The sequence below is a fragment of the Coptis chinensis genome, chromosome 6, assembly GCF_015680905.1.
Source record: "Coptis chinensis isolate HL-2020 chromosome 6, ASM1568090v1, whole genome shotgun sequence".
Taxonomy (NCBI): Eukaryota; Viridiplantae; Streptophyta; class Magnoliopsida; order Ranunculales; family Ranunculaceae; genus Coptis; species Coptis chinensis.
In genome coordinates, this window is record NC_141461.1 from 67152740 (window position 1) to 67175027 (window position 22288).

The 22288-nt window shown below is 36.9% G+C and overlaps 4 protein-coding genes across 5 annotated transcripts; 3 read left to right on the plus strand and 1 right to left on the minus strand.

Annotated features, from left to right (window-relative positions):
* Nucleotides 1–2990: 2990 nt before the first annotated feature.
* LOC147494047 (uncharacterized) lies at nucleotides 2991–3536 on the plus strand. The gene has a single exon (XM_086568019.1). It carries the CDS (start codon nucleotides 2991–2993, stop codon nucleotides 3534–3536), a length of 546 nt encoding a protein of 181 aa, XP_086424145.1.
* Nucleotides 3537–4869: 1333 nt separating this feature from the next.
* Nucleotides 4870–9120, plus strand: LOC147494048 (ras-related protein RABB1b-like). The gene is made up of 6 exons (XM_086566228.1): nucleotides 4870–5024; nucleotides 5098–5237; nucleotides 7890–7972; nucleotides 8064–8268; nucleotides 8351–8419; nucleotides 8882–9120. The coding sequence occupies exons 1-6, from the start codon at nucleotides 4979–4981 to the stop codon at nucleotides 8972–8974; spliced, it is 636 nt and encodes a 211-aa protein (XP_086422354.1). The 5' UTR covers nucleotides 4870–4978; the 3' UTR covers nucleotides 8975–9120.
* A 958-nt stretch (nucleotides 9121–10078) lies between these two features.
* LOC147494049 (proline transporter 2-like) lies at nucleotides 10079–13141 on the plus strand. Its single transcript, XM_086566226.1, has 8 exons — nucleotides 10079–10514; nucleotides 10606–10830; nucleotides 10974–11068; nucleotides 11432–11618; nucleotides 11814–11938; nucleotides 12107–12322; nucleotides 12558–12788; nucleotides 12877–13141. The coding sequence occupies exons 1-8, from the start codon at nucleotides 10379–10381 to the stop codon at nucleotides 13024–13026; spliced, it is 1365 nt and encodes a 454-aa protein (XP_086422352.1). The 5' UTR covers nucleotides 10079–10378; the 3' UTR covers nucleotides 13027–13141.
* LOC147494050 (RNA-binding (RRM/RBD/RNP motifs) family protein) lies at nucleotides 12905–21829 on the minus strand. 2 transcript variants are annotated; one of them, XR_015198831.1, is made up of 8 exons: nucleotides 21523–21778; nucleotides 21397–21451; nucleotides 21234–21301; nucleotides 18565–18654; nucleotides 18349–18479; nucleotides 15793–15945; nucleotides 13962–14091; nucleotides 12905–13248 (listed from the first exon to the last, which is right to left on the minus strand). XR_015198831.1 is itself a non-coding variant. In XM_086566227.1 (7 exons), the coding sequence occupies exons 1-7, from the start codon at nucleotides 21734–21736 to the stop codon at nucleotides 14074–14076; spliced, it is 729 nt and encodes a 242-aa protein (XP_086422353.1). In that variant the 5' UTR covers nucleotides 21737–21829; the 3' UTR covers nucleotides 13812–14073. The 2 variants fall into 2 exon arrangements, 1 of the variants encoding a protein (XP_086422353.1); XM_086566227.1 differs by lacking the exon at nucleotides 12905–13248 and having other exon boundaries at nucleotides 13812–14091; nucleotides 21523–21829.
* Nucleotides 21830–22288: the final 459 nt, after the last annotated feature.

Sequence of the window (22288 nt, forward strand, 5' to 3'; positions counted from 1 at the left end):
CAAGGGTGAAATTGTTATGGACTTGAAAGTACAATGTTTTTTAAGCCGTTAATTTTGTACAAGGTGGAGAACGAAAGTTGACCAAGAATACAATGGTCAAAACTGTCATTTATCCTTAATAATAAGTTTGAAGTAGTTGCACTTTATAGTTTTCATCCGTTTACTAAATTTTCCCTACCTTAACTTCCACTTAGAGAAAACCAAACAAATTCCTCATCGAAACTAAAAACTATTTAATGCTCCAGTTTGCCAACTATGTAGGGATTACAATTGACACGACAGAAGCAGGGTTCCCTCTCGTCCCTCCTTTTCCACTCTCGGTGTTTTAATACCCAATGGAAATAGTAGAGGAAGGTTTACCCGTACTTCCAGTATCTTATGAAATATCATGATGGGCGGTTTGCTAGAGATTCGAGATTCTGCTACTTTTCTTGGAACTCTCTTTCAAGGTGGCAGGCACTTTCTTTAGGTGATGTTTTTGTAAGGAAAAATCCCGAGGATGCTGAGTTGTCAATTGAGGAAATTCGAAATATGGTTTCGTCCGGCGATAAGCAACTAGCTAATCGTGTCTCTTACTTTGCTAACAACATACGTGGTACCCGATCTTATTGGTACAAGATTGAAAGAACTGACTACCATGGTTAAACAGTTAGGTGCACCAACCATTTTCTTCACACTCAGCGTTGCTGACATGCAATGGCCAAAACTATTCCGTATTTTAGATCATTCGAATGATATTGAAAGGATGCCTCCTTTAGATAAAATAAGGGGACGCACAAAGTTAATTAATGATAACCCAAATGTTGTCACTTGGTTTTTTCAGACAAGGGTGGAATTCTTCTTCCGGGATTATTTACGAGATGAGTTTTCTGTGGTTGATCATTGGTACCGGTTTGAGTGGCAAAATCATGGTAGTGGTCATGTTCATGGATTTCTTTGGCTATCAGATGCTCCAGATGTTACTAAGATTGGTACAAGTGCTATAGACAGAGCTAATGTCATTGAATATTTTGATAGACTTGTTTGCACTATGAATCTAGACCCAAGCATGTCTAGAAATATGCAACATCATCCTTGTGCACGCACTTTTCCACTTGACTTACAACTTGATACAAACAAAGATGACTATGTTTCATTGGTCAATTGGGTCATGCGACACTCTATATGTGGAAGTCATTGTTTGCGCTTACACAAAGCAACAAAACAAATGGTATGTCGCTTTAGATACCCATTTGATGTAATTAGTCAGTTGAAGATTGTAGAAGAGCCTCCCAACAGTAACATGTATCGTTTTCTAGGGAGCCGGAATGATGAACTTGTGTGTTCCCAGAAAGATTTTGTAGACCCGGCGTGCAAACATTGATTGGTCACATGTCCTTTCAATACAATCTGTCGTAAATTACATTGCTAAATACGCCGCAAAATCTGAACCAACCTCAAAAAGTTTTAGAGATACTTTCCAAGAAATTATTGAAGATTTTCGTCGACCATGTCAAAATGCAAGATCTGCTTTCAAGCGCCTACTTATGAAAAATGTCTCTGAAAGAGATATTTATGCCCAAGAAGTACGTATGTCACTTGCTAATGGGGTACCCATTGACACGATCATCCAAAAAGTTTGTACTCTTAAATGTAAGCAAGAAGAGCATGCTAGCATCAATTATATGCCGTAGAAGAGTGGACGACGATGATGAAATTGTTGGAACAAATTCAACCTTTGTAGGAAGATATATGCAATGACCTTCTTGCTATTAAAATACTTCCCTCCTCAATATGGCAAAGAGTCATTACTTTAAGCAAAAGGTTTGGGACACATCTTGAGTGGTCGCAGTTATGCGTTTGGTTCTGGAGCTAAACGGTGACATCCTACCAGACACTGAAAAATGGGAATCATTTTGTCGTCAACAAGTCCTAATTCATCACCATTATCGAACCCTCAAAGAAGCTAAGGGAGAATTTGCATTGTGGTATGAAAAATACTATGACTTGGGTTTCGAAGCCGCTCATGGGATTATTCTTCCAGAACCGATAGATGAAGAGTTTGAAGATGGTATTGAGGTAGAGCTTGGTACTGAAGACTTACTTCGGGATGAGTGGATGATGGCAGCAGCAATAGGGCCCACGTTTGTCCTTGGGCAAAATGTGGAATTAGGTAGGAGAGACTTCAACATTTCACACGATTAGGCTGAAAGTTTACAGCGATATCCAAATATTGAAATTGATCAAAAATTTGTGCATACTCTGCGTTGTGGTAGTGAATTGAATAATGAACCTCAACCCGTTGTACCAGATAATGACTTATCTCATGAACAAAGAGTTGCTCATGATATAGTTGTTAGAGCACTACAAGATGGAGCAATTATTCGCTTAATTGTTTGTGAGGGAGCAGGCACAAGAAAGTCCACTATCATAAATGCAATTGTGTATTCAGTTATTGCATTTTTCAGAACAAACAAAGCAGTACGTGTCATGGCTCCTACTAGAGTTGCTGCTTTTAATATTGGAGGTGCAACCATCCATCATGAACTCACTATCACTATATAACATAAAGGTGTTAAAGAAACTTCCAAAAAGATTGAAGGTGATCAATGTCAACGTATGTAGGAAGACTTTAAAGACACCAAACTTATCATTATCGATGAGTACAACATGGTCAGAAGAAGTATGCTTGCAAATATTGACCGGCATTGTCGAGATATTTTCACAAAGAACGAGCCATTTGGTAATGTATCTATTATCCTCGTTGGTGATATGCGTCAATTACCTCTTGTATGTGACAATGCATTATATGTCCAAGGTGGGTCTATTCAAAAACAACATGGTGGAATTATTTATTCTAGTTTCAAGAAATGTGTTTGGTTATCACATATATTTCAACAAGTAGGAGATGAGTAAGCATCATTCTGAGAAGCACTGTTCAGACTCAGTAATGGAACTTCCACCGTCAGTGATTGGCAATTATTTCTAATCGAGATATTTCCTCCCTCAATATGGAAGAGATTAACACCTTCAAAGATGCTTTACGTCTATTTCTGACAAAACAATCTGCACATGATTACAATCTCACCCGACTAATTGAGCTTGGAAAACCAATTGCTCGAATTGTCTCAAAAAATAATTGTGATACCGCTACCAAGGCTTCGTCAGATGATGCAAAAGGCTTGGAGAAAGTTATGTGTCTATCCCTTAGTGCACGTGTTATGCTTCGTTCAAACCTTGCCATAACAAATGGACTGTTTAATGGTGCAATGGGCACTGTTGTGGATATTGTTTATGGAGATGGTTGCAAATCACTGGAAGATGTACCTCTTGTTGTTATGGTAGACTTTGACCACTATTGTGGTGCTAGATTCCGTCAAGATTCTAATACAATACCAATTACTCCACAAACATCTCATTGGAAGACAGGTGATGCTTCGTGCCAGCGCATTCAAGTTCCTCTTGTACTATGTTGGGCTATAACAATTCACAAAGTCAGGGGCTCACTCTTGATCGGGCAGTGGTTGATATTGGTGAAAGGGAAAGCCTCGGTTTGACTTTTGTTGCTTTGTCTCGCACAAAAAAGTTGTGTGATCTAGCATTTAGCCCTATGTTCTCTTTGGAGAGACTTCAAAAGATTGAAAAATGTGTTGGTCTTAGAGGCCGATTGCAAAAGGAGAATCGTTTGTTGCACTTGTCTACTTTAACCATTTAATGTTCTTGGAAAATCTGATTGTTAAAATGTTAATTTATTGTTTTAATCTCGGTATGTAGTATTCATCTTTCTATTTTTATTTTTATTTATATTGTTTGCAAATTCACTTCATCAAGATGTTTTATATTTCTCATAAATGAATATCTAATGTTGTTATCATGCTTAATTTTGTTGTTTGGATTTATGTAGGTTCTTCCACAAGTAATGTATAGGAGGGCATTTTTTTATGGTTGTTGCAGATGAATTTTGTCACTTTAGCTACTACCTTTTATATTATAGTTGTTTGGACTTTTGCTAACCCCCCTCTCTGTGTCTTTTGAGTTGAGTTGAACAGTTTGTAAAGTAAATAACTGTGTAACTTGTTATATGTATAGTATTTTAGAACCTTTGGGATGTTGTTACTTTGGTTCTTCTGGTTCTTCAAATGCATGTTTCTACATATGACAGGTTTAATGATTTCTAGATATGACAGGTTTTTTATGATTTAATAATGATAATACAAAGGAGACTCTATCGAAATTTTCATTCGTAAAATATGTGCTATGATTTTTCTACGTGGAGAATGTAATATTTGTTTCTAAAGTAAATAATTGTGTACCTTGTTATATGTATAATGTTTTAAAACCTTCGGGATGTTACTTTAGTTTTCTAATGGTGTTGTATATATGTATTTTTGGTTCTTCAAATAACAAAAGACAAAAACATGTTTTTTTGGAATGACAGGTTTTGTAATTTAATGTTGAAAATATAGATACGATTTTGCCGAAAATTCCATTCTTATCCATTTAGAGAATGTAATATTGTTTTAAAATTAAATGTATGTTGATAGGATATTATGGGGTGCCCATTGTAATGCATGACTACTTAACAAGGGAAATTTCCGCAAATACTAGTTTCTTTCATTGTTGGGATAATGGTTTACTTATTCACATTTACCGCACACGTAATTATTGATAGATAATTCTATGTACGTGCTAAAGCGTTACACATGTTAATACACGACTGTTGGTTCAAGTACACAATAAATAACCGTAGCAAAAAGATTCAATCAATATTGTTACACTTGAATAAACTAGACAATTTTTTTTTAATTTATCTGTCTAATTATCAAAAAATTAATCAAGTCCTAAAAAAAAAAAAAAAAAAAAAAACCCACTGCAATCCAGTATACTAGTATTATAAAGTGATATAAAATGGAAAAAAACAATCTTTCTTTCAAAAACTCTCTCCTCTTCCTTCCTCGTTAAGTCTTAAAAGAAAGCCAAACTCCCAACTCTACCAATCATGTCTTACGACTATCTCTTAAAGTTCATAATCATTGGTGACACTGGTAACCACTTAAACAATATATCTCTTTACGTTTCTATTAGTTTGTTTGATGATGTTGTGCGTTGTTGTTACAGGTGTTGGAAAATCTTGCTTACTGTTGCAGTTCACTGACCAAAGGTTTCAACCTGTTCATGACCTGACCATTGGTGTTGAGTTTGGTGCTAAGATGGTTACTATTAATACTAGTCCTATCAAGCTTCAGATTTGGGACACGGTCTGTTTCTTTTATTCAAATATTCTCTTATTCACATTTATATGTTATGTCCATGAGCTTGCTGTTTAGTGAACTGACCAGTCCCAATTAGGATATGTTCAACTCTTCAGCAAGCTAATATGGAAGGTAGGATGTGTTTTCACAAGTACAAATCACCATACCTACATATGTGCAGCCTCTTTTTGTTTCAATTTTGTAAAGCCAACTTCAGCTTAAACAAAAAAACACATAACCTGAAGTGAAAGCCTATACTCTTCTGTTGGTATAATCTTCTGTGCTTGAGCAATTAACTGGCTATTTCCTGCTTAGGCAAACCCAATTTTTCTACATTCCTCTTTGGTGGGAGTTTCAGTGGGCATTACATCAGTGAACTTCTTCAAAAGATTGGGACCAACTGGAAGTCTGGACCCAGTTTAATGGGCAAGACTGAACTACTCAAGTCTCAAACCACTATAGTGAAAATCTTGGGCCAGGCATTGCGTGATGAAAATTGTTTCAAGTCTATTGTATGGGATGTGATCAGGTGAGAAAGCTCTCTCCTTTGAGCTTCTTCTTGTCCTCTGTCATGGTTTGAGTATTTGATGAGGATTTGGCAGCCATCCACAACCCACCTCCATCTACCCACTCTGTTATGGAGTGATTTGTTTAAGAACAAGAATGCCTCCTCTAACCTAGGTGAATCTTTGGAGGTTTAAAACCCAGAATTTGTCTCAAGTTGAGATAATTAATGAAGGATTACTGGAATGGGGTACGGTGACTCCTTAGTTGGTTTCTTAATAAGTTAAAGACTTCCAATTTCTATGGTCAAGGACACAATTATGCAGAAATGGAAAATGAAGGGTGCAGTAGATATATCTACTGATACATTTATTTTACTTCAAATTCAGCATTGTCGAAGACAAAAAGGTTTCTATGGAGTCAGGCCCCATCTTTATAGCTGGGAGGATTTTCCCTACTAGGCCATGGAGTGAAGAGACTTAAACTCAAAGGAGCCAGATAACAACAATTCCTGTATGGATTAAGATCGTTGATCTTCCCAAACAGTTGTGGACGCTTAAAGGTATAAGCTTTGTCACTAGATCAAGTAACCTCCAAGAAGCAACGCCTTAACTATGCAAAGATATGTGTGAAGATTTTTACTACTTCACAATTTCAGAATCTCACAGGTTTAACATTGGGAATGGTAGAGTTGTTTCAGTAGGCCATGAATATCCATGGACACCGAATTTTAGTTTGTTCTCGTTGCATTCATTTTGGTCACAAAACTGGACATTTCTCAAATAAGTTGTTCCAATGTGCAAAAGAAAAGTGAGCAATCTTGTTGAGTTGGGAAAGACTAGTTGTGGTAAAGGCAGTCAAGGTTTGCCTAGAGGGCAGGATGTAGATGGACAGAGAAGGGTGCAACTGAAATTCCTAAACATGTAGGCTCAGATGAGCGAATAGAAGTGTAGGCTCCTCAAGTTCAAATTGTGTGGAGCGAGGATAGTACGTGCTGCAGAGGGAGGTATTTAAAGGACACCTTGTAGCAAGATTTTAAGGCAATGAAGTGGTTCCGAGCGCACATTCTCAACAAGGTACAACCCTTGTCAGAGTAGCTCACATTAAAGGTGTAGTGTAGAGAATATAGACAAATTTGTGTATTTGGGACCAACAATAATAATATAGGCGTTGGAATTTTTGCATTTAGGGTTTCAATATTGTTGCATTTAGGGTTAGTATGATGAATATCAAAGTTATATTCAACTGTTCTGATTCTATAAGTCTTTCACAATGTAGTCTCTAGGATCTCACTCCATTAATGTAAATGTGTAGCTTTTCCCGTTATTTCTTTATGTTCTATAAGAGTTTATTACTCCCATCAAATTCTAGTGAAGGCATTAGTCTTCTTAATTCAATTGAGGTTATTTCTCCTATAATAGTAGAGAGACCCCGTCTTATGGAGATGAAAGGAAGAAGATTGAGAAATCGGGAAAAGTTAAAAAGCATATTGAACTTGATCCTATTGAAATTGAACCCACTGTAACTGTACCATGATGAAGAAAGTAGGTTAAACACCTTGATGAATATATTAAGGAGGTTTGGGATAGCTCAAAAGGATTGACTTAGCCTTGAAACGTTAGAAGTCGAACCTCCCTCTAATGACTATGCCCTCAGGGGATGGTATTTATAAAATTCCTATGCTAGAATGATACAGGTAGGGGTCTGCCTTAACCCTAATACATGTTAAAAAAAAGATCTATTGTATGGACTAATGTCTTTACCCCAACCCATCCTATAATAACAAGAGAAGGATTACCTTTGTCCTGCGTAGCTTTTGTATATCAAATATTATTATGTGCTTATAATCAAGTTAGATCTAATAGAATATTTAGTAGTGCTAGCAACGAAGGGATTCGGGGTAGAAGTGTCCAAGTCCTTAAAGTATCGGGTGTTGGTTTCAGCCTCGTAGTCTGCTGTGGATTGGGATTATTGAAGTAGTATGGTGTAGTGTATGCAGATAGAATGTAAATTAGTTTGATTTGGTGAAAAATTAATAAAAATTGAATTAACTAATACTTTGAGATAGGAATACTCCATTAAAAAACTAAGTTCTGAGCTGGAGCTATTACTCATTTGTGAAAACCTAAATTTTGGCGTGAATCCTGATTGCAGGCTGGTCAAGAAGCTTTTAGATCTATCACAAGATCTTACTACAGAGGAGCAGCAGGAGCCCTCCTGGTTTACGACATTACAAGGTTTGCAAGTGTACATGGGCCTGTGTGTGCTGCAGTACTTCTAAATGTCTGTCTAGGGAAAACTTGAACGTATTTTTGCTCCTCCTTGTAGGAGAGAGACATTTAATCACCTCGCGAATTGGCTTGAGGATGCCCGGCAGCATGCAAACCCCAACATGGCAATCACACTTATTGGTAACAAGTGTGATCTTTCACATAGAAGAGCTGTCACCAGAGAGGAGGGTGAGCAATTTGCAAAGGAGAATGGTCTTATCTTCATGGAAGCATCAGCCAGAACATCTCAAAATGTTAATGAGGTGAAGTACTAAACCTCGTGTCAGTTTCTTTGCTACTCCATATTTTTGGTAAAGATAATAATAATAAGCATATCTCTGACAGGCCTTCACAAGAACTGCTGAAAGGATCCTTCAGAATATTCATGAAGGCTTGTTAGATATATCCAATGAGGTAAGCTGGGCTCTATTCTTTTCAAATGCATTCTGCCATTCTGTAGTTTTTTCTGCAAGTGTGTGAACTATGATTGCTTTCCTAGAACATGTTAAATCACTGTACTCTGCATTTTTTATTGAAAAGCACGTCCATTGGACCATGAACTTTGCGCGATTGCATGTGCGTATACATACTCCTTACTTGAATCTGGTAAACAAGGAACTGTGAACTCCACACATCCTGGAGATGCATTGGCCAGATTTATCCAAATAAAAAAACATATGCCAGAGTTACCCAGTCGGAAACCAAGTATAACTTTTATGGGTGGTCAGATTTTTGGCTGGGACACAACAATGTTAGATACACATCATTCGGCATGAATGTCAATTACCTAATATAGTCAGTATTCAAAATGATTGGCAGCTTTAAATCTGAATTTTTATTCTTTTACTCTGTTTATATCTTTTGTCATGGCTGCAGTCGTCTGGTATCAAGGTTGGGCATGGGCGTGCTCAAGGTCCATCTGGGTCAAGAGATGGTGCCGTTACTCAGAGAGGAGGTTGTTGCAGCTGAGAAAAAGCTAAACTACAGAACAAAAAATTTCATTAAATGTTGCTCTTTTCATAGGTGCTTCATTGGTATTACACTAGAAAATAGTGAACTCTTGTAAATCCATTTACTGGTCTTTTTAAACATCAGTTTATACAGTCGTTATCTCCTAGGTGGTGTGTGCAATATGTTTCTACTAAATACTAAGTGCGCATTTAGATTTTGGAAATTATCACCTAGGTAAGCTGGTGTTGAACCCTGAACTGGGGAGGATCAAATTTCGCTTCTGTTGGTGCATTGCGAGATATTTTACAGCACCCCAAATTGGCCATGTTAGATTGTTAGGTAGTCACTACTAGAAGACATGCAGAAGATATGTAGAGCAACCCAATATTTTGATATCCTTCTATACCTCTGACAAGTTGCTGCTGTTATGGAGTCGTGCCTAATGATCTCCGTCAGAGTAAGCATATGCCAAAGGCAAATCGATATAGCAAAGGATGTTGGCCAATCGCCCTCCATATTCTAGTCACAAAAACAAAGTGGATGAAAAAGTAAAAAGAACTAAACGATCGGTTACAATCTTCTTCAGTTACACAAAAGCCGATAGAAAATCTGCAATCTGGTACATAATGTTTTCTAAATCGTATAGATTTTATAATCTACACAACCATGATCTATTGTAATCCTATGTAGTCGAAGTTATGCTCAAAAAGGGTAGCAACAAACAATTACAGTTTGTAAGTCGATCAGGGCACTTTTGAGCTATTAATTGAAGGCGTATCAAAATAGCTCTCTCGTTCACCATAAAAAAAAACATACTAAACTATATAGTTAAAAACTGACTTAACTATGTCATCGTGTCAAATTAGCTTTATTGTATTGATGATCATTTTTTTTTCCATAGTCGTATTGATGATCATTTGACATTAATATAAGAGCATTACCAATGAGTTGTGTAAATTTACACAGCCACTGGAATCTATTTACAATTATGTGCAAATATTTTTATTTTTTTTAAGTAGTGGGTAATTAGAACTAATTGAGTTAAAAAAATGTGTAAAACTATTATCATTTTTAAACAACCATTTAAACACTTTTAAGCAATACCATTGATAGAGGTTTTTTAGTGAGAATTGTGCAAATTTACCATCCCATTAGTAAGGCTATAAGAGAACAACATATCACTATATCAGTTGCGTGAGTGTTCTTTTTTCTTTTTCTATTGTGTAGTAGTGGCGTTCTGTCCTATCCAACATTGTTGCGATTAACTACTTAAATATCCACCTCGAAACGTCAACTTTTGTCTTGTTGTGATCGACTGACATTTTCATTGACCGTTCTTGCTTTCTTAATACACCCTCGATCTAAAGGAATCGAAATATAAGAAGACACAAGTACGTTATTTCTTCCACCTAAAGAGAAGGAATGGAAAAAGAGGGAGCCAACGAAGATGATTCGAAGAGCAACAAAGTTGATAGATTTGATGTGGAATCTGTGGCCCAAGCAAATGGTGGTCAAAATAATGATCATGGTCTCACATCTGCACATACCATAGACCATGGTTAGTTACTTTCACTCATTAATTACTTGTACCTTGCTCATGTAGTTCTTTCTGACTGTATTGGTGTCTTTGATGCTTTAAAAACTTGTAGATTCATGGAAACAAGTGGGTGTGCTGCTGGTGACAACCTTCAACTGTGGATACATACTGACCTTTTCAAACCTGATGTTGGTGCCATTGGGTTGGTCATGGGGTGTAGTATGCTTGATTCTTGTTGGTATTTTTGCTGCATACGCCAACTGGCTCTTGGCCGGATTTCATATCATAGGTGGTCAGAGGTTCATTAGATATAGAGACTTAATGGGCTTTGTTTTTGGTGAGTATTTTCAAATAACGCCAGTCTCTTCCACATATACAGACACGTCTCTGTTGGTGTATACATCATTATCATGTGTTACATTTTCTCCATATGGAGACTTTGATGCATTAAGCATACTTGTTCTTGTTTTCATTTTGCAGGAAAAGAAATGTATTACCTCACATGGGTCCTGCAGTTTTTGACCCTTCTGCTTGGGAACATGGGCTTTATCCTTCTTGGTGGAAGAGCACTCAAGGTAAGATCTCAAGCACATTTGTAACTTTATGTTGAGTTTGGAGTTGGGGACTAAAACGGTAACAACTTGTTAGGAGTAGAGGACTAGGAGTCTAGGACTAGACGGGGAACTTGCATGCAAATGAATCTTCCACCAATGTTAGTTGAAACATATATCTCACTGAATAGAATTACTTAACTAGTATTTACCCCCACTAGATGAGCCTATTAGGTTTTTGTGTATGGGGGTAATACTAGTTAACCCTAGATATATTTAGGGAAGATTCACTTTGATTGCATCATTCAAATCACCCTTGAACCTTATTTTGCTCTTGAACATATGTTCTTATTGATATTATAGTTGTCTTTTTATCATTCCTTGCAGGAGATCGATTCAGAGTTTAGTGATACGCCATTGAGGCTCCAGTGTTTTATAATTATAACTGGTGTATTGTTCTTCTTTTTTGCAATTTTAGTCCCAACAATTTCAGCAATGAAAAACTGGATAGGGATCTCGGCCGTGCTCACCTTGTCTTACATTCTGATCCTTGTAATTATTTTAGTACACGATGGTAAGAAAACATTTTATGGTTGCACACCAAATTTTACGAAACGCAAGTCAACCCCTGCCCCTGCACTTGATGATATTGATTTGCTGCAATTTCTTTATCATACAGACAATGCATGCAGACTTTGAGCCATTGAAGTTAGTAAAAGGTCAACAAATAGACTAGACGTCTAGACTAACCTGCATTTCCTTTCTGCAGGGAAGACTAACAAAGATAGAGACTACAATATTAAGGGGAGCCAAGCTGACAAGGTATTTCATGCATTTGGTGCGATCGCAGCCATCCTAGTATGCAATACCTCTGGCTTACTACCAGAAATACAGGTAAGGACCCGGAATAATATCTAAAACTGCAAAATACTAACTGTTATATGTTCACTAAAATGGCCATTCATTTTTTTTTTTTTGCTTCTTTTTGGTGTTTTGGCCATTCATCAATTGATAGTTTATGCCTTTTTTTTTTTTTTTTTTTTTTTTTATCTTTTCATACAGTCAACTCTTCGAAAACCAGTAGTAAAAAATATGAGGAAAGCCTTGTATGTGCAATATACAATTGGGCTTGGAATTTATTACGGCGTGAGCATAGTTGGGTACTGGGCCTATGGATCATCTGTTTCTGAGTATCTTCCCAAAGAATTGAGTGGACCCAAATGGGGTAGAGTCCTCATCAACGCTATGGTCTTTCTCCAGGCCGTAGTCTCTCAACACGTAAGCTATATTTTCCTCAACTGGGTCAGTACTTCTACTACCAAAAGTCCAAAACCACGTTGTAATTTCGAAAAAGTAATGTTCTATTCAAGTTTGAAACTTACATCCTTTTTATTGTCAAGGCACTTACAAATTCCTTTATCTTATGGCTTATGCCCTGTTTTAATTTAATTTGGTAATAATCCGGCATGTGAATAAAAATATATAACTAAATCTTTTCTTATCGTTGGCTCAGATGTTTATTGCACCAATACACGAAGCACTCGATACCAAATTTCTTAAACCAGGGGAGAAGATGTACTCCACGAACAACCTCAAACGCTTGTTCGTCCTGCGTGCACTCCTCTTCACAGTTAACACATTTATCACAGCAGCATTTCCATTCATGGGTGACTTCGTCAACTTATTGGGGTCATTCACACTCTTTCCGCTGACCTTTGTCTTCCCAAGCATGATATTTCTTAAGGTAACGAAGTAAAACTGTACTTATTCAAATTTTATTGTGATAAGGAACAACTTTTTAGAACTAAACACCATCCATGTTGATCCGACAGGTTAAAGGAAACTCGGCTAGATTTGATCAGAAGGTGTGGCACTGGTCTAACATTGTTCTTTTCTCTCTACTAGCAGTAATAACCACAGTATCTGCAGTCCGATTAATAGTAAACAACGCAAAAATGTACAATTTCTTTGCGGATACCTAAGTCATTGTGATTACATTCTATCTTTACAGGCTTATTACTTGTTGTAATAGCTAACTTGTAGACTTAAAAAGTTTGTATTACAAGACAATCTACCTGAGTGATTTTTTGCTCCCAACGTCCGAGCGCTCCAAGGAAATTATCAGCCAAACAAAAATTGGATAGTTACATCTCCCACAAAATCTTCAAAATTCCCAATTTTACTAGTTTGTCCCTTAGTCATAACTAGAAAGGAAATAAAAAGAAAACAGAAACAAAACAAAAAATAAGAATCAAAATCCAAGAACAAACTAACAAGAAGATAATATTATTGTTATTAACACATTTTTGCGGGAAGAAGATGAAGAAGAAATACACGCTTGTTGGTTTATTCTACTTTACATTTTTTTTATTACCAAATTCTAGAGTACGCAAGGTGTACCTGCACTATCAAATCTGGGCCCTCCATCAGGCAAAGGGTGAGGATGTATTGCATGACAGAGTCTATAACCAAGGCTCTAGATGCCAGCGCACCCATAAGGCAGCGTACTCTAACAACTCTATTTTTTATTTCCTTTATGAGGGACAAACTAGTAAAATTGGGAATTTTGAGGATTTTGTGACGGTTGTAACTTCCCTCTTTTTGTGGAAAAGATGAGACGTGAATGGCTCAAAATTCCCTTGGAGCGCTTGGAGGAACCAACGTTGGGAGCAAAAAATCACTCTTGGCAGTAAATTTGTCTATACTTTTTATTCCCCACCGAGGTAAATGACATGTACCTAGTTCAGAAACTGGAATGTGCAAGATCTATAAAAACTTTTGTTTAAAACTTTCCAATACACATTTCCAAGCAACTTGTTTCAGGCTTTTCTCAGAAATTGTTTCAAATAATTAAAGAACGACAACATGCATCTAGTGTCGAGAAATAAATTACAAAGGGAAACTGTCTATTCATTACCTATCACCATATAATTCTGGTCAGTAAAAGTCTCAACAGCTTGCTTGCAATCTTGTGATTAGAGCAGATGATAAAAATTGACGGCAAAATACCATAAAGACTTTGACAATGATCAAGAAACACCAAATACCTGTAAATACATGATTGAGGAGATCAATTCATATGAGTAAAAACAAGTCTAAGGGGCTGCTTTGCATTACAGATGTTTATCTTGAAAGTAATTGAAGTCCATATTAAGTTTGATATCCAAGGATTTGAAAGCATAACAAAAGTTCATATTTACTCGAAAAGACAATGTCATAAAAATCTATTTGCAAAAGAGACATTGGGCTGTTTTAGTGGAAAACCACCCACCCCAAATAAAAAATTAAAAAATAAGCAAATTCGTCAAACAACTGCATGCTGCATCAAACAGCTTCCCTCCCTTTTCCTCAATTCCTTCACATTTAATTCTCTTTTCTCCCTTTCCACTTCCAAAACCTTCGTCAAACAACTGCACCCTTGCGCATAAAACCTTATCATTTTATCAAAATGAAGCTGGTAAGATTTTTCCTTAGGATATATTACGGAGGACTATACGTCTATACTGAAGAACTTATGGGAGGTGATTCCGAAACCCGTTTTCCACATGTATTGGCAGTCAGCAAATAACGAATGAAATCCTGAATTCCAAGTGCGGCTACAATGCTATTTAGAATTTGAAAACTTCATCTAAGATCAAGTTCCACAGGTATGTCTCAACTTTCATCTCATCGCTGCTGAATCTATTTGAAGTTTTGAACATATTCGGCCTAACCTAGTCGATTGGGGCTTGATTGGGCATGGATTATATCTTCTCAAAACTGCAGCTGAACATCGGTTAATATCTTGAATGGTTAGTTAGCGTTACCCCCACTAGATGGGCAATTAGGGTCTCCCCCCCTCCCCCCAAATACACACACAAAAAAACACGGTCAACCCAAGTTGACTTTTTTCTTGTGTGTACACTTTGGGGGGAGATCCTAATTTCCCCATCTAGTAGTTGGGGTAATACTAGTTAACCCTATCTTGAATGTTAAATCGGCCATAGTTGACAAAATTGCGCAAAACCTATTTGATTGCACATGGCCGAATGAGATTAAGATATACCACTAGAAAAAGGGTAAACATATCAACTTAAGGTGAGATAATAAATGGACCAATTACTAGATAGTGAAAGAAAGTAGTGGGGAAGTATATATAATTTGGGTTGAGGGGATTTTTACCCCCTTTCTATACACCTCTAATAGGAGTTTTCAAATGATTGAACTCTTACGTCTTATTTTACCTATAGCATAAGTTCCATTAATTGGGACTTTACAAAGTTGGATACAACAGGTATTCGGAAGTGTGAACAATGTGGTGGTGGAGAATGGTGAGAGGAAAATTTCAAACGGTGCATACAAGACGTGAGAACTAGGGGATGTGGAGACGATGGGCAGAGGACAAATTTTTAAAACTCCACATTTATATCTTTGGAGTTTGCATTAAGTCGAAAGACAAAATAAGGTCTACCTATCAAAAAGCAACTACCAGAAAAACCAAAAAAGAAAAGAAAAAAACACTGAAAGCAAAACTTCAGCTCCTATTTGGCTCTTTAACATTGGAGCACTCAACTAAAATCCAATTGGCTATGAGTGGAGTAACCCCAGGGACTCCGATGTAGGACTAAATATCCAAAAATTTGAAATTATTCAGCAATAACAAACTTTTACGAGTTTTCTACTTTGCGGAATCAAAAACTAACTGAAACTTTACTTGTAAAAATAAAGCTAAGAGAGGATGAAAAAGTGGTTACAAAGATGAAACTCACCCCAGCCAAAAGATCTTTAGAGAGTACACGTTTGCCCTGTGAAGAAGTATCAGCAATTGGTCGTGTTTGCAGGAAATGACGAATCACCTTTCGCTCTAGCTGGTTAACTGGGGTTTCAGATTTCATGTCAGAGTCTTGTTGGACCTTCTGTTTCTGTGTGCATTTATAACATGGGAATCCAGTAAGAATTTGAAAATCAATCACTGTTCTTCCAGATCACAAATACAGTAAACTAGAAAAGGTCAGAGCCAGATATACTTTGTATATTTTGGTGTGATAATTGATACTCTAAATTTTTTTCAGCAATCTTTACAACAGCAATAGAACACTGGAATCTTTAACGAAAATACGAATCAAGACTAACAAATGGATATACTTTATAAAAACAAAAATGACAAGCCTCCAACTGGAGATTATGAAATAGAGGAAAGCAGCCAGCTTGGTATATTTCCAAAACAATAGTTAATGTGGAGCTCGAATAGCAATGTTGAACCACAAAATAGAATAATAACCAGACCAAAAAAGATCACAATACCAAAATCAACTTCTTCTCCAGTTCAATAACTAGAGAACAAAACCGATTTTGTTCTTGTGAATTGTGATCTTTGTTGATTGGATTCATCATTCCTTTTGTGCATTGTATTGTTATTACTTTCACCATCAGCTTCTCATCATCACTGGCCTCCTAGGAAACACAGTTGTGTTTTCTACTGTTCCTTATGTGCATTTGGGCGCCAATAAATTAAAAGTTCAAAACTCACCAATGCACCTAGCTGTACAGTGCATATACTTTAAACTATCAAGGAAATATGGCCATAGTTTCTCCACAAAAAGGAAACTTGAAAGCTGTTTTCCCCCGTAATTCATTTAAATTTGATACGCACAAATAGGTAGTCTTGCATTCCTAACCAGAGATTTCATTTCAAACAATAAAAAGGAAAAGTATCAGTTAAAATACGTAACACAGAAATTAGTTGGCACTGAATTCAAGGCTTTGAAATTTTTCCAGGAAGAGGAGAGAGTTTCCATCCTTCTAAGTAACAAACATCTTTATATTCTTAATGAAGTACGCAAGGCAGGCCTATCCTTCTGCAATAAGACGATCATTCCACTAGATCCTTAATGGTTACTAATCCCAGTAGATGGCAGTGCAGCTGAGCCTGTTGCCTGAGATGCGAGGATAGGCAAAGCAACACAAAAAAACTCCTGGCACATGTCCAAGGGCAGCGATGCAGATCAGTGGTCGCCATATTTGTGCCAGGGCCAAGGTGCCTGGCATGGGAGGCAGAGGCCAGACATACACAAAGACACATTTCTCTTTCATGTTTTTACTCGTCACATTATTCATTCTTCATTTCTGCTACCTCTACCGGTTTTGGCATGGTAAGATTGTTTCAAGAACTAAAGAGATTGTCAATAATGAATTTTTAAACAAAATTTAACAACGTATACACGTACTACTGATTGAAGCGGTGTGTCCTTCACCAGGGACGGAGCCAGGAATCTAAGATTGGGGTAGGAACTCTTGTAGGGGGAAGTAGTTCAAACTTACGAAATTTTTTTGGGTGGCAAACCCCTAGAGCAAGTCCAATGGGGTGCTAAAGACCATATAGCACCCCAAAAACCAAAATGTCATTCCAATGGGGCTGCTAGAAAGCTCCTAAATTTGGCTAGTGTGATAAACCCAGCCAAATTTGTAGCCTTTTCTAGCAGTTGCCATAATAAGTTTCGGGAGACGGACGACACAGTTTCTACCTTCCGTGTGTTAAATTTCGACGGATGGCAGAAACTACGTCGTCTGTCCAAAAAAAATTCAACTTAAGTTTGCAACTAATGGACGGACAGGAAAAATTGTGCCGTCTGTATCCCTTTAGCACCTCCATCTTCAACGCCTCCATTGGAACTGATTTTGAATTTTTTACCTCTAAAATTTAGTTGGGCAGCCAAAAATGCTAAAAATCCTACGTGACGGTACTATAGCAGCCCATTATAGCAGCTCTCCATTGGACATACTCTTATAGATTAAAAAATTTCTTACATTTCTTACAACATTTTAACTAATTCTAATATATAATAATTGTTTTTCCAAAATTTATCACTGTCCTTCACATAGTTCTTATAGGAACTTCTTTAACTTCAATTGCTCAACCAATTAAAAATCAAATCAAAAAGCAATTATTTGTCCACACCAACATAGCAATATACTATAGATTCCTAGCTTTAACACAGCCGTCCATCAGCCATTCTATTTATATATTGTGGTGATGCTTAAAACAATTCCATGAAGCAATGTAAATCCAAAACTACGTCTTCAGAATAACAAATAGCATATGCATTCATGCGGATATTGTTAGATGGTAATTCTGTAAGACCAAATAAATTAAAATCTACATCTTAACATCCGTGAAAATACAATTCTGAATTCCTGCCTGGTCAAAACAAAATTAAGTACGAGCCATATAATCTAACAAGCAGTATTAGCCAAAGTTGTTTCATTTAACCTAAAGTATCCACACAGTACATACAAATCGATTTGAATTGTAGACAAAGACAAACCTTCTTCAGCCGTTCATCAATAGACGTTAAAGCACGTGACTGGTCAACCTTTGAAAGGTAGAAATCTCTCTCCCTTTTGGCAGCAGAATGCTCCAACGCTAGTTTTTGCTCCCGAACGGCATTCTTGTAAGCTGCATTAGAGAAGCCCTGAACTAAAGAGCTGAAAACGAGCAGGGAATATTTGGAACTGATCTAAATGAATAATGAGTTTCATACCTATTTCCCCCGTAAGATCATCCCACTTGAATTTACTTAGATATTTAATATTCCAAAGGTCATAGTAGAATGATGACCTCTTCCTCCCACCTAAACAAGGATAAAGCTACGGGATTAGAAAGCATAGATAGTATATACAAAAGAAAAGGCAAACAGCTTTAGGATAAAACAAACTGTAAACTTCAAGCGTCTTGTAAGTTGTAATAGTCACACAAGGACATGAATTGTTTAGAAATTTTGTTCATAAAAATCACCATTAAGAGAGACGGGAGCCAATATACTTAGGAAGTCATAAAAGACCTCCGAACAAAAAATTAATAAAAAAATCTTGTTGTTCATGTTGCTTTGCAATTCAATAGGGAAACTCCCAGACATCTTTATTTTTATATTACATGGACACACCATATTTTAAAAATAATCCGTGTTACACATGTCGTATGTAATATACCTCAATGTTTTATACTTAGCCGTGTCAACCACTTTATATCCATGTCAGATACGGGCAATACAGACACACGTATCTGTGTCAATGTAACTTAACTTTATTTGATTGTGTGGATTTGAAACTTATTTGGTCACAGTAAAACAAGCTTAGGGCTGAATTCAGTACTCTACCACTCCAACAAGGTATGGAATGACATCTTGAACCTGCACAAAGGTAAGTCTCCATTGGCTGAACCCTTGAACTAGATAAGTTACTTGTGTGTTCTTTGGTTCTATACTTATATATGGAAGTAAAGGAACAATAGAACAAAGAAGGTAGGGTCCTAAAAAAAAATCATAATAGAAGAAAGGAAAGCTTATCTGGAAATTAAAGTCGATGAGATATCAGATTCTATTGGGGTCAGAAACTATGTGGACAGGCTTCGTTTGCAGGCAAAATACAATCAGAAAGGCAATTTATCAGTACTAATAGAGTGGGATTGAAGGATTAGCAGAGATAGAAAGGCAATTTATCTTTGGCCGTTACAGGAGGAGGTAGCATAAGATCAGTACTGTATCAACTATCAAGAACTAAGGCCATTGAGATTGGCCCTCAACCTATCATTGTTAAGAAGCACCACTTCACTTCAAAAGATGAAGCTACTAGGGAGGCACAACAACGTAAAGAGCACAAAAATCTAAGAAGAGGCAAGCACTGCCTAACAACAGCTTGAGGAGAGCACACATTTCACAACACCATTACATAAAGAAGTAGAGTATTTGAAACAAAGATGATTGGGAACCCCTTAAGCTTAGCCGGAAAGATTTCTAATGGTTTTACAGAAGGCAGGAATCCTTGCATACTAGGTACGAGTCTAACAACTAAGCAAACATGTGTGTGAGGCAAACATCCAGATAGTACCCCATTAAAACTCTATGTATAAGCCGTTAGGACAGCAAGATTCATACAGTCCCGACTACATAATTGTGTGAGGCAATTTCAAGCTACAGAAGTAGCTGAAGTCAAGTAATAGTAAAAACATAAGGGATTTCTAATTCCACTAAATTCTAAACCAGAAAACCTATTTTTTTCTTTGATCGGTTAAGTATAGTGTTGTAACTTTTATTAATGTATATCAGAACAAGGATACAGGATACAATAGGATGAATACCCTACAGGCCTACATTAAAGAAGCATGAGAAGATAAAGAAAAACATAGAACAAAAAAGTCAAGTCTGATCATCTCATAATGGACTCCCATCCAAACATAAACGCCTCAAATAGAATGTATTGGGTCTCACTATGCGCCTCCGACTGAGTTCTTTGATGGCGGCCAACACAACTTTCTCCACAGACATTGTTACGCCTACAAAGTGTCTAATTCCACTCCAACCATATACCCAACAAAATGGCGAAGGTAACATGCCCCAAAGCTGGCGTGCATCCCTTCTGAGTGCACTCTCAAGTCCCATGAGGCTAATAACATCATCACTAAAACTGGAAAATCCCAAGAAATCCCTGACTCTAGAAAAAAATGCCACCAAACCCGCCAAGAAAAAGGACACAACAAAAGAATATGGTTCACAAATTCCGCACCCCTTAAACAGACAAAAAAAAAAGTTGAAAATGGCCCCTTTGACACCTCTCTTCCTAAGAGAGTCTCTAGTCAAGATTTCACCTAGAGATACACACCAAACAAAAAAGTTAGCTTTTGATAGAAGTTTTAAACCCCAAATAATTTAACTAGGAAAACTATGAAGGACTTTAAGACCACAACGATGAATTAGTGAACGGAGCATAAAGTAAAAAGATCTAGAAGAAATCTCATTTTCTTGTCGATAGACCAAAACCTCACATCTCATTCCGCTCTTATTGAAGGAATAGTATCTAACATCATCGTGAGAGCAGCCACATTAACTATATCCCTGTCAGAGAAAGCAGTATGAATACCCACATCCCAAGCAATTGAACCCTTTCTGTCTAGAAAGACACACCTCCCAACTAACCAAATGAAACCTATGCCTATTCTCACAATCACCCCAAAGGAAATTACCTTTTCCAAGATAACTCTTACAACTTCACCGTTTTCTCAAAATTCGCTTTCACACTTGCCCAAATCTAAACAGTGCCGTGGGTTGGCCCCTACATGTCTCTTTAACTAGCTGAGTGGATAATTATCCTAAGTTGTACTACAGACCACAACTTCATTCTTATTCCTAAGTAAATATGCATGCATGTTGAATACCTATCTGTTCTCCATTTAACGCGTTGGCTACTCTCTTTGCAACATTTTTCTTGGTGAATTCAACCCACCTACAAACAAACACCATACAAAAACTGAAATAAAATATACGAACAACATAAAAGATTATTTTATAAATGAATGAATGAGACACATAGAAACATACCCCTCAGAAAACTTTTGACCTCGGAATCCAATTGCTCGCTTACGATTTCCCTGACCTAAGAGATAATACAAATAAAAAGTAAATAGAAAAAACAAAAACCCATTAATTATAATATAAATATATTACCTTGAACCGGCGTGAGATAAATACGTTGGAGTTCACCATATTCAGAAAGGATGTGTCGAAGTTTGAGTGGATCCATGTGCGGAGGAATTCTACTCAAATAACAAACTCCACGTTTATCGGCTTTCATTAAATTCACCTTTTTCTTTCTTTTCTTTATTTTATTATCATTCTCTTCTTCTTCGGTAACAAAATCTTTTTCTTGCTCTTTACTCATTTTGACGCCCACAGATAAATAAAAGCTTACAAATTTGCCGGCGTAGGTTTGAGAGGGAACAAAACAATTGGGCTGGGCCTCATAAAAGTATGTCCACCAGGATCCATAATATCGGACACCCCCTCATAGCTACTTGGACCAAATTGAGCTTGACTTCAACTTTCCACCACGTTCTCAAGTCGACCAACACCCATCATCCGTCCAACACATAGCAAATAGAGTGGCAGCGTCTTAAGTAAGTTCTAGGTTTTTTTTTATTTTGTTAGTTAATATCATTAGTTTGAATTTGTTGCACTGCGTTAAAAAATTTTGAGTTGAAATTATATCATGTGTATTGCGTGTAAAATGAATGTAGGCAATACACCTATAGAAAAGTGTGTTGCGCACTTTCAAATGTCGTGTCATGGTGGCATTGTTTGAAGGTTTTAATATTATAGAAGATGATGAGGAAGACATGTTATTTAGTTATCGGCTGAGCACTTTAAGGGAGCTAGGAGGTATAAATATGAGTTGGGTTACTTCGAGATACTTGAATAGGCTAAAGGAGAAGCC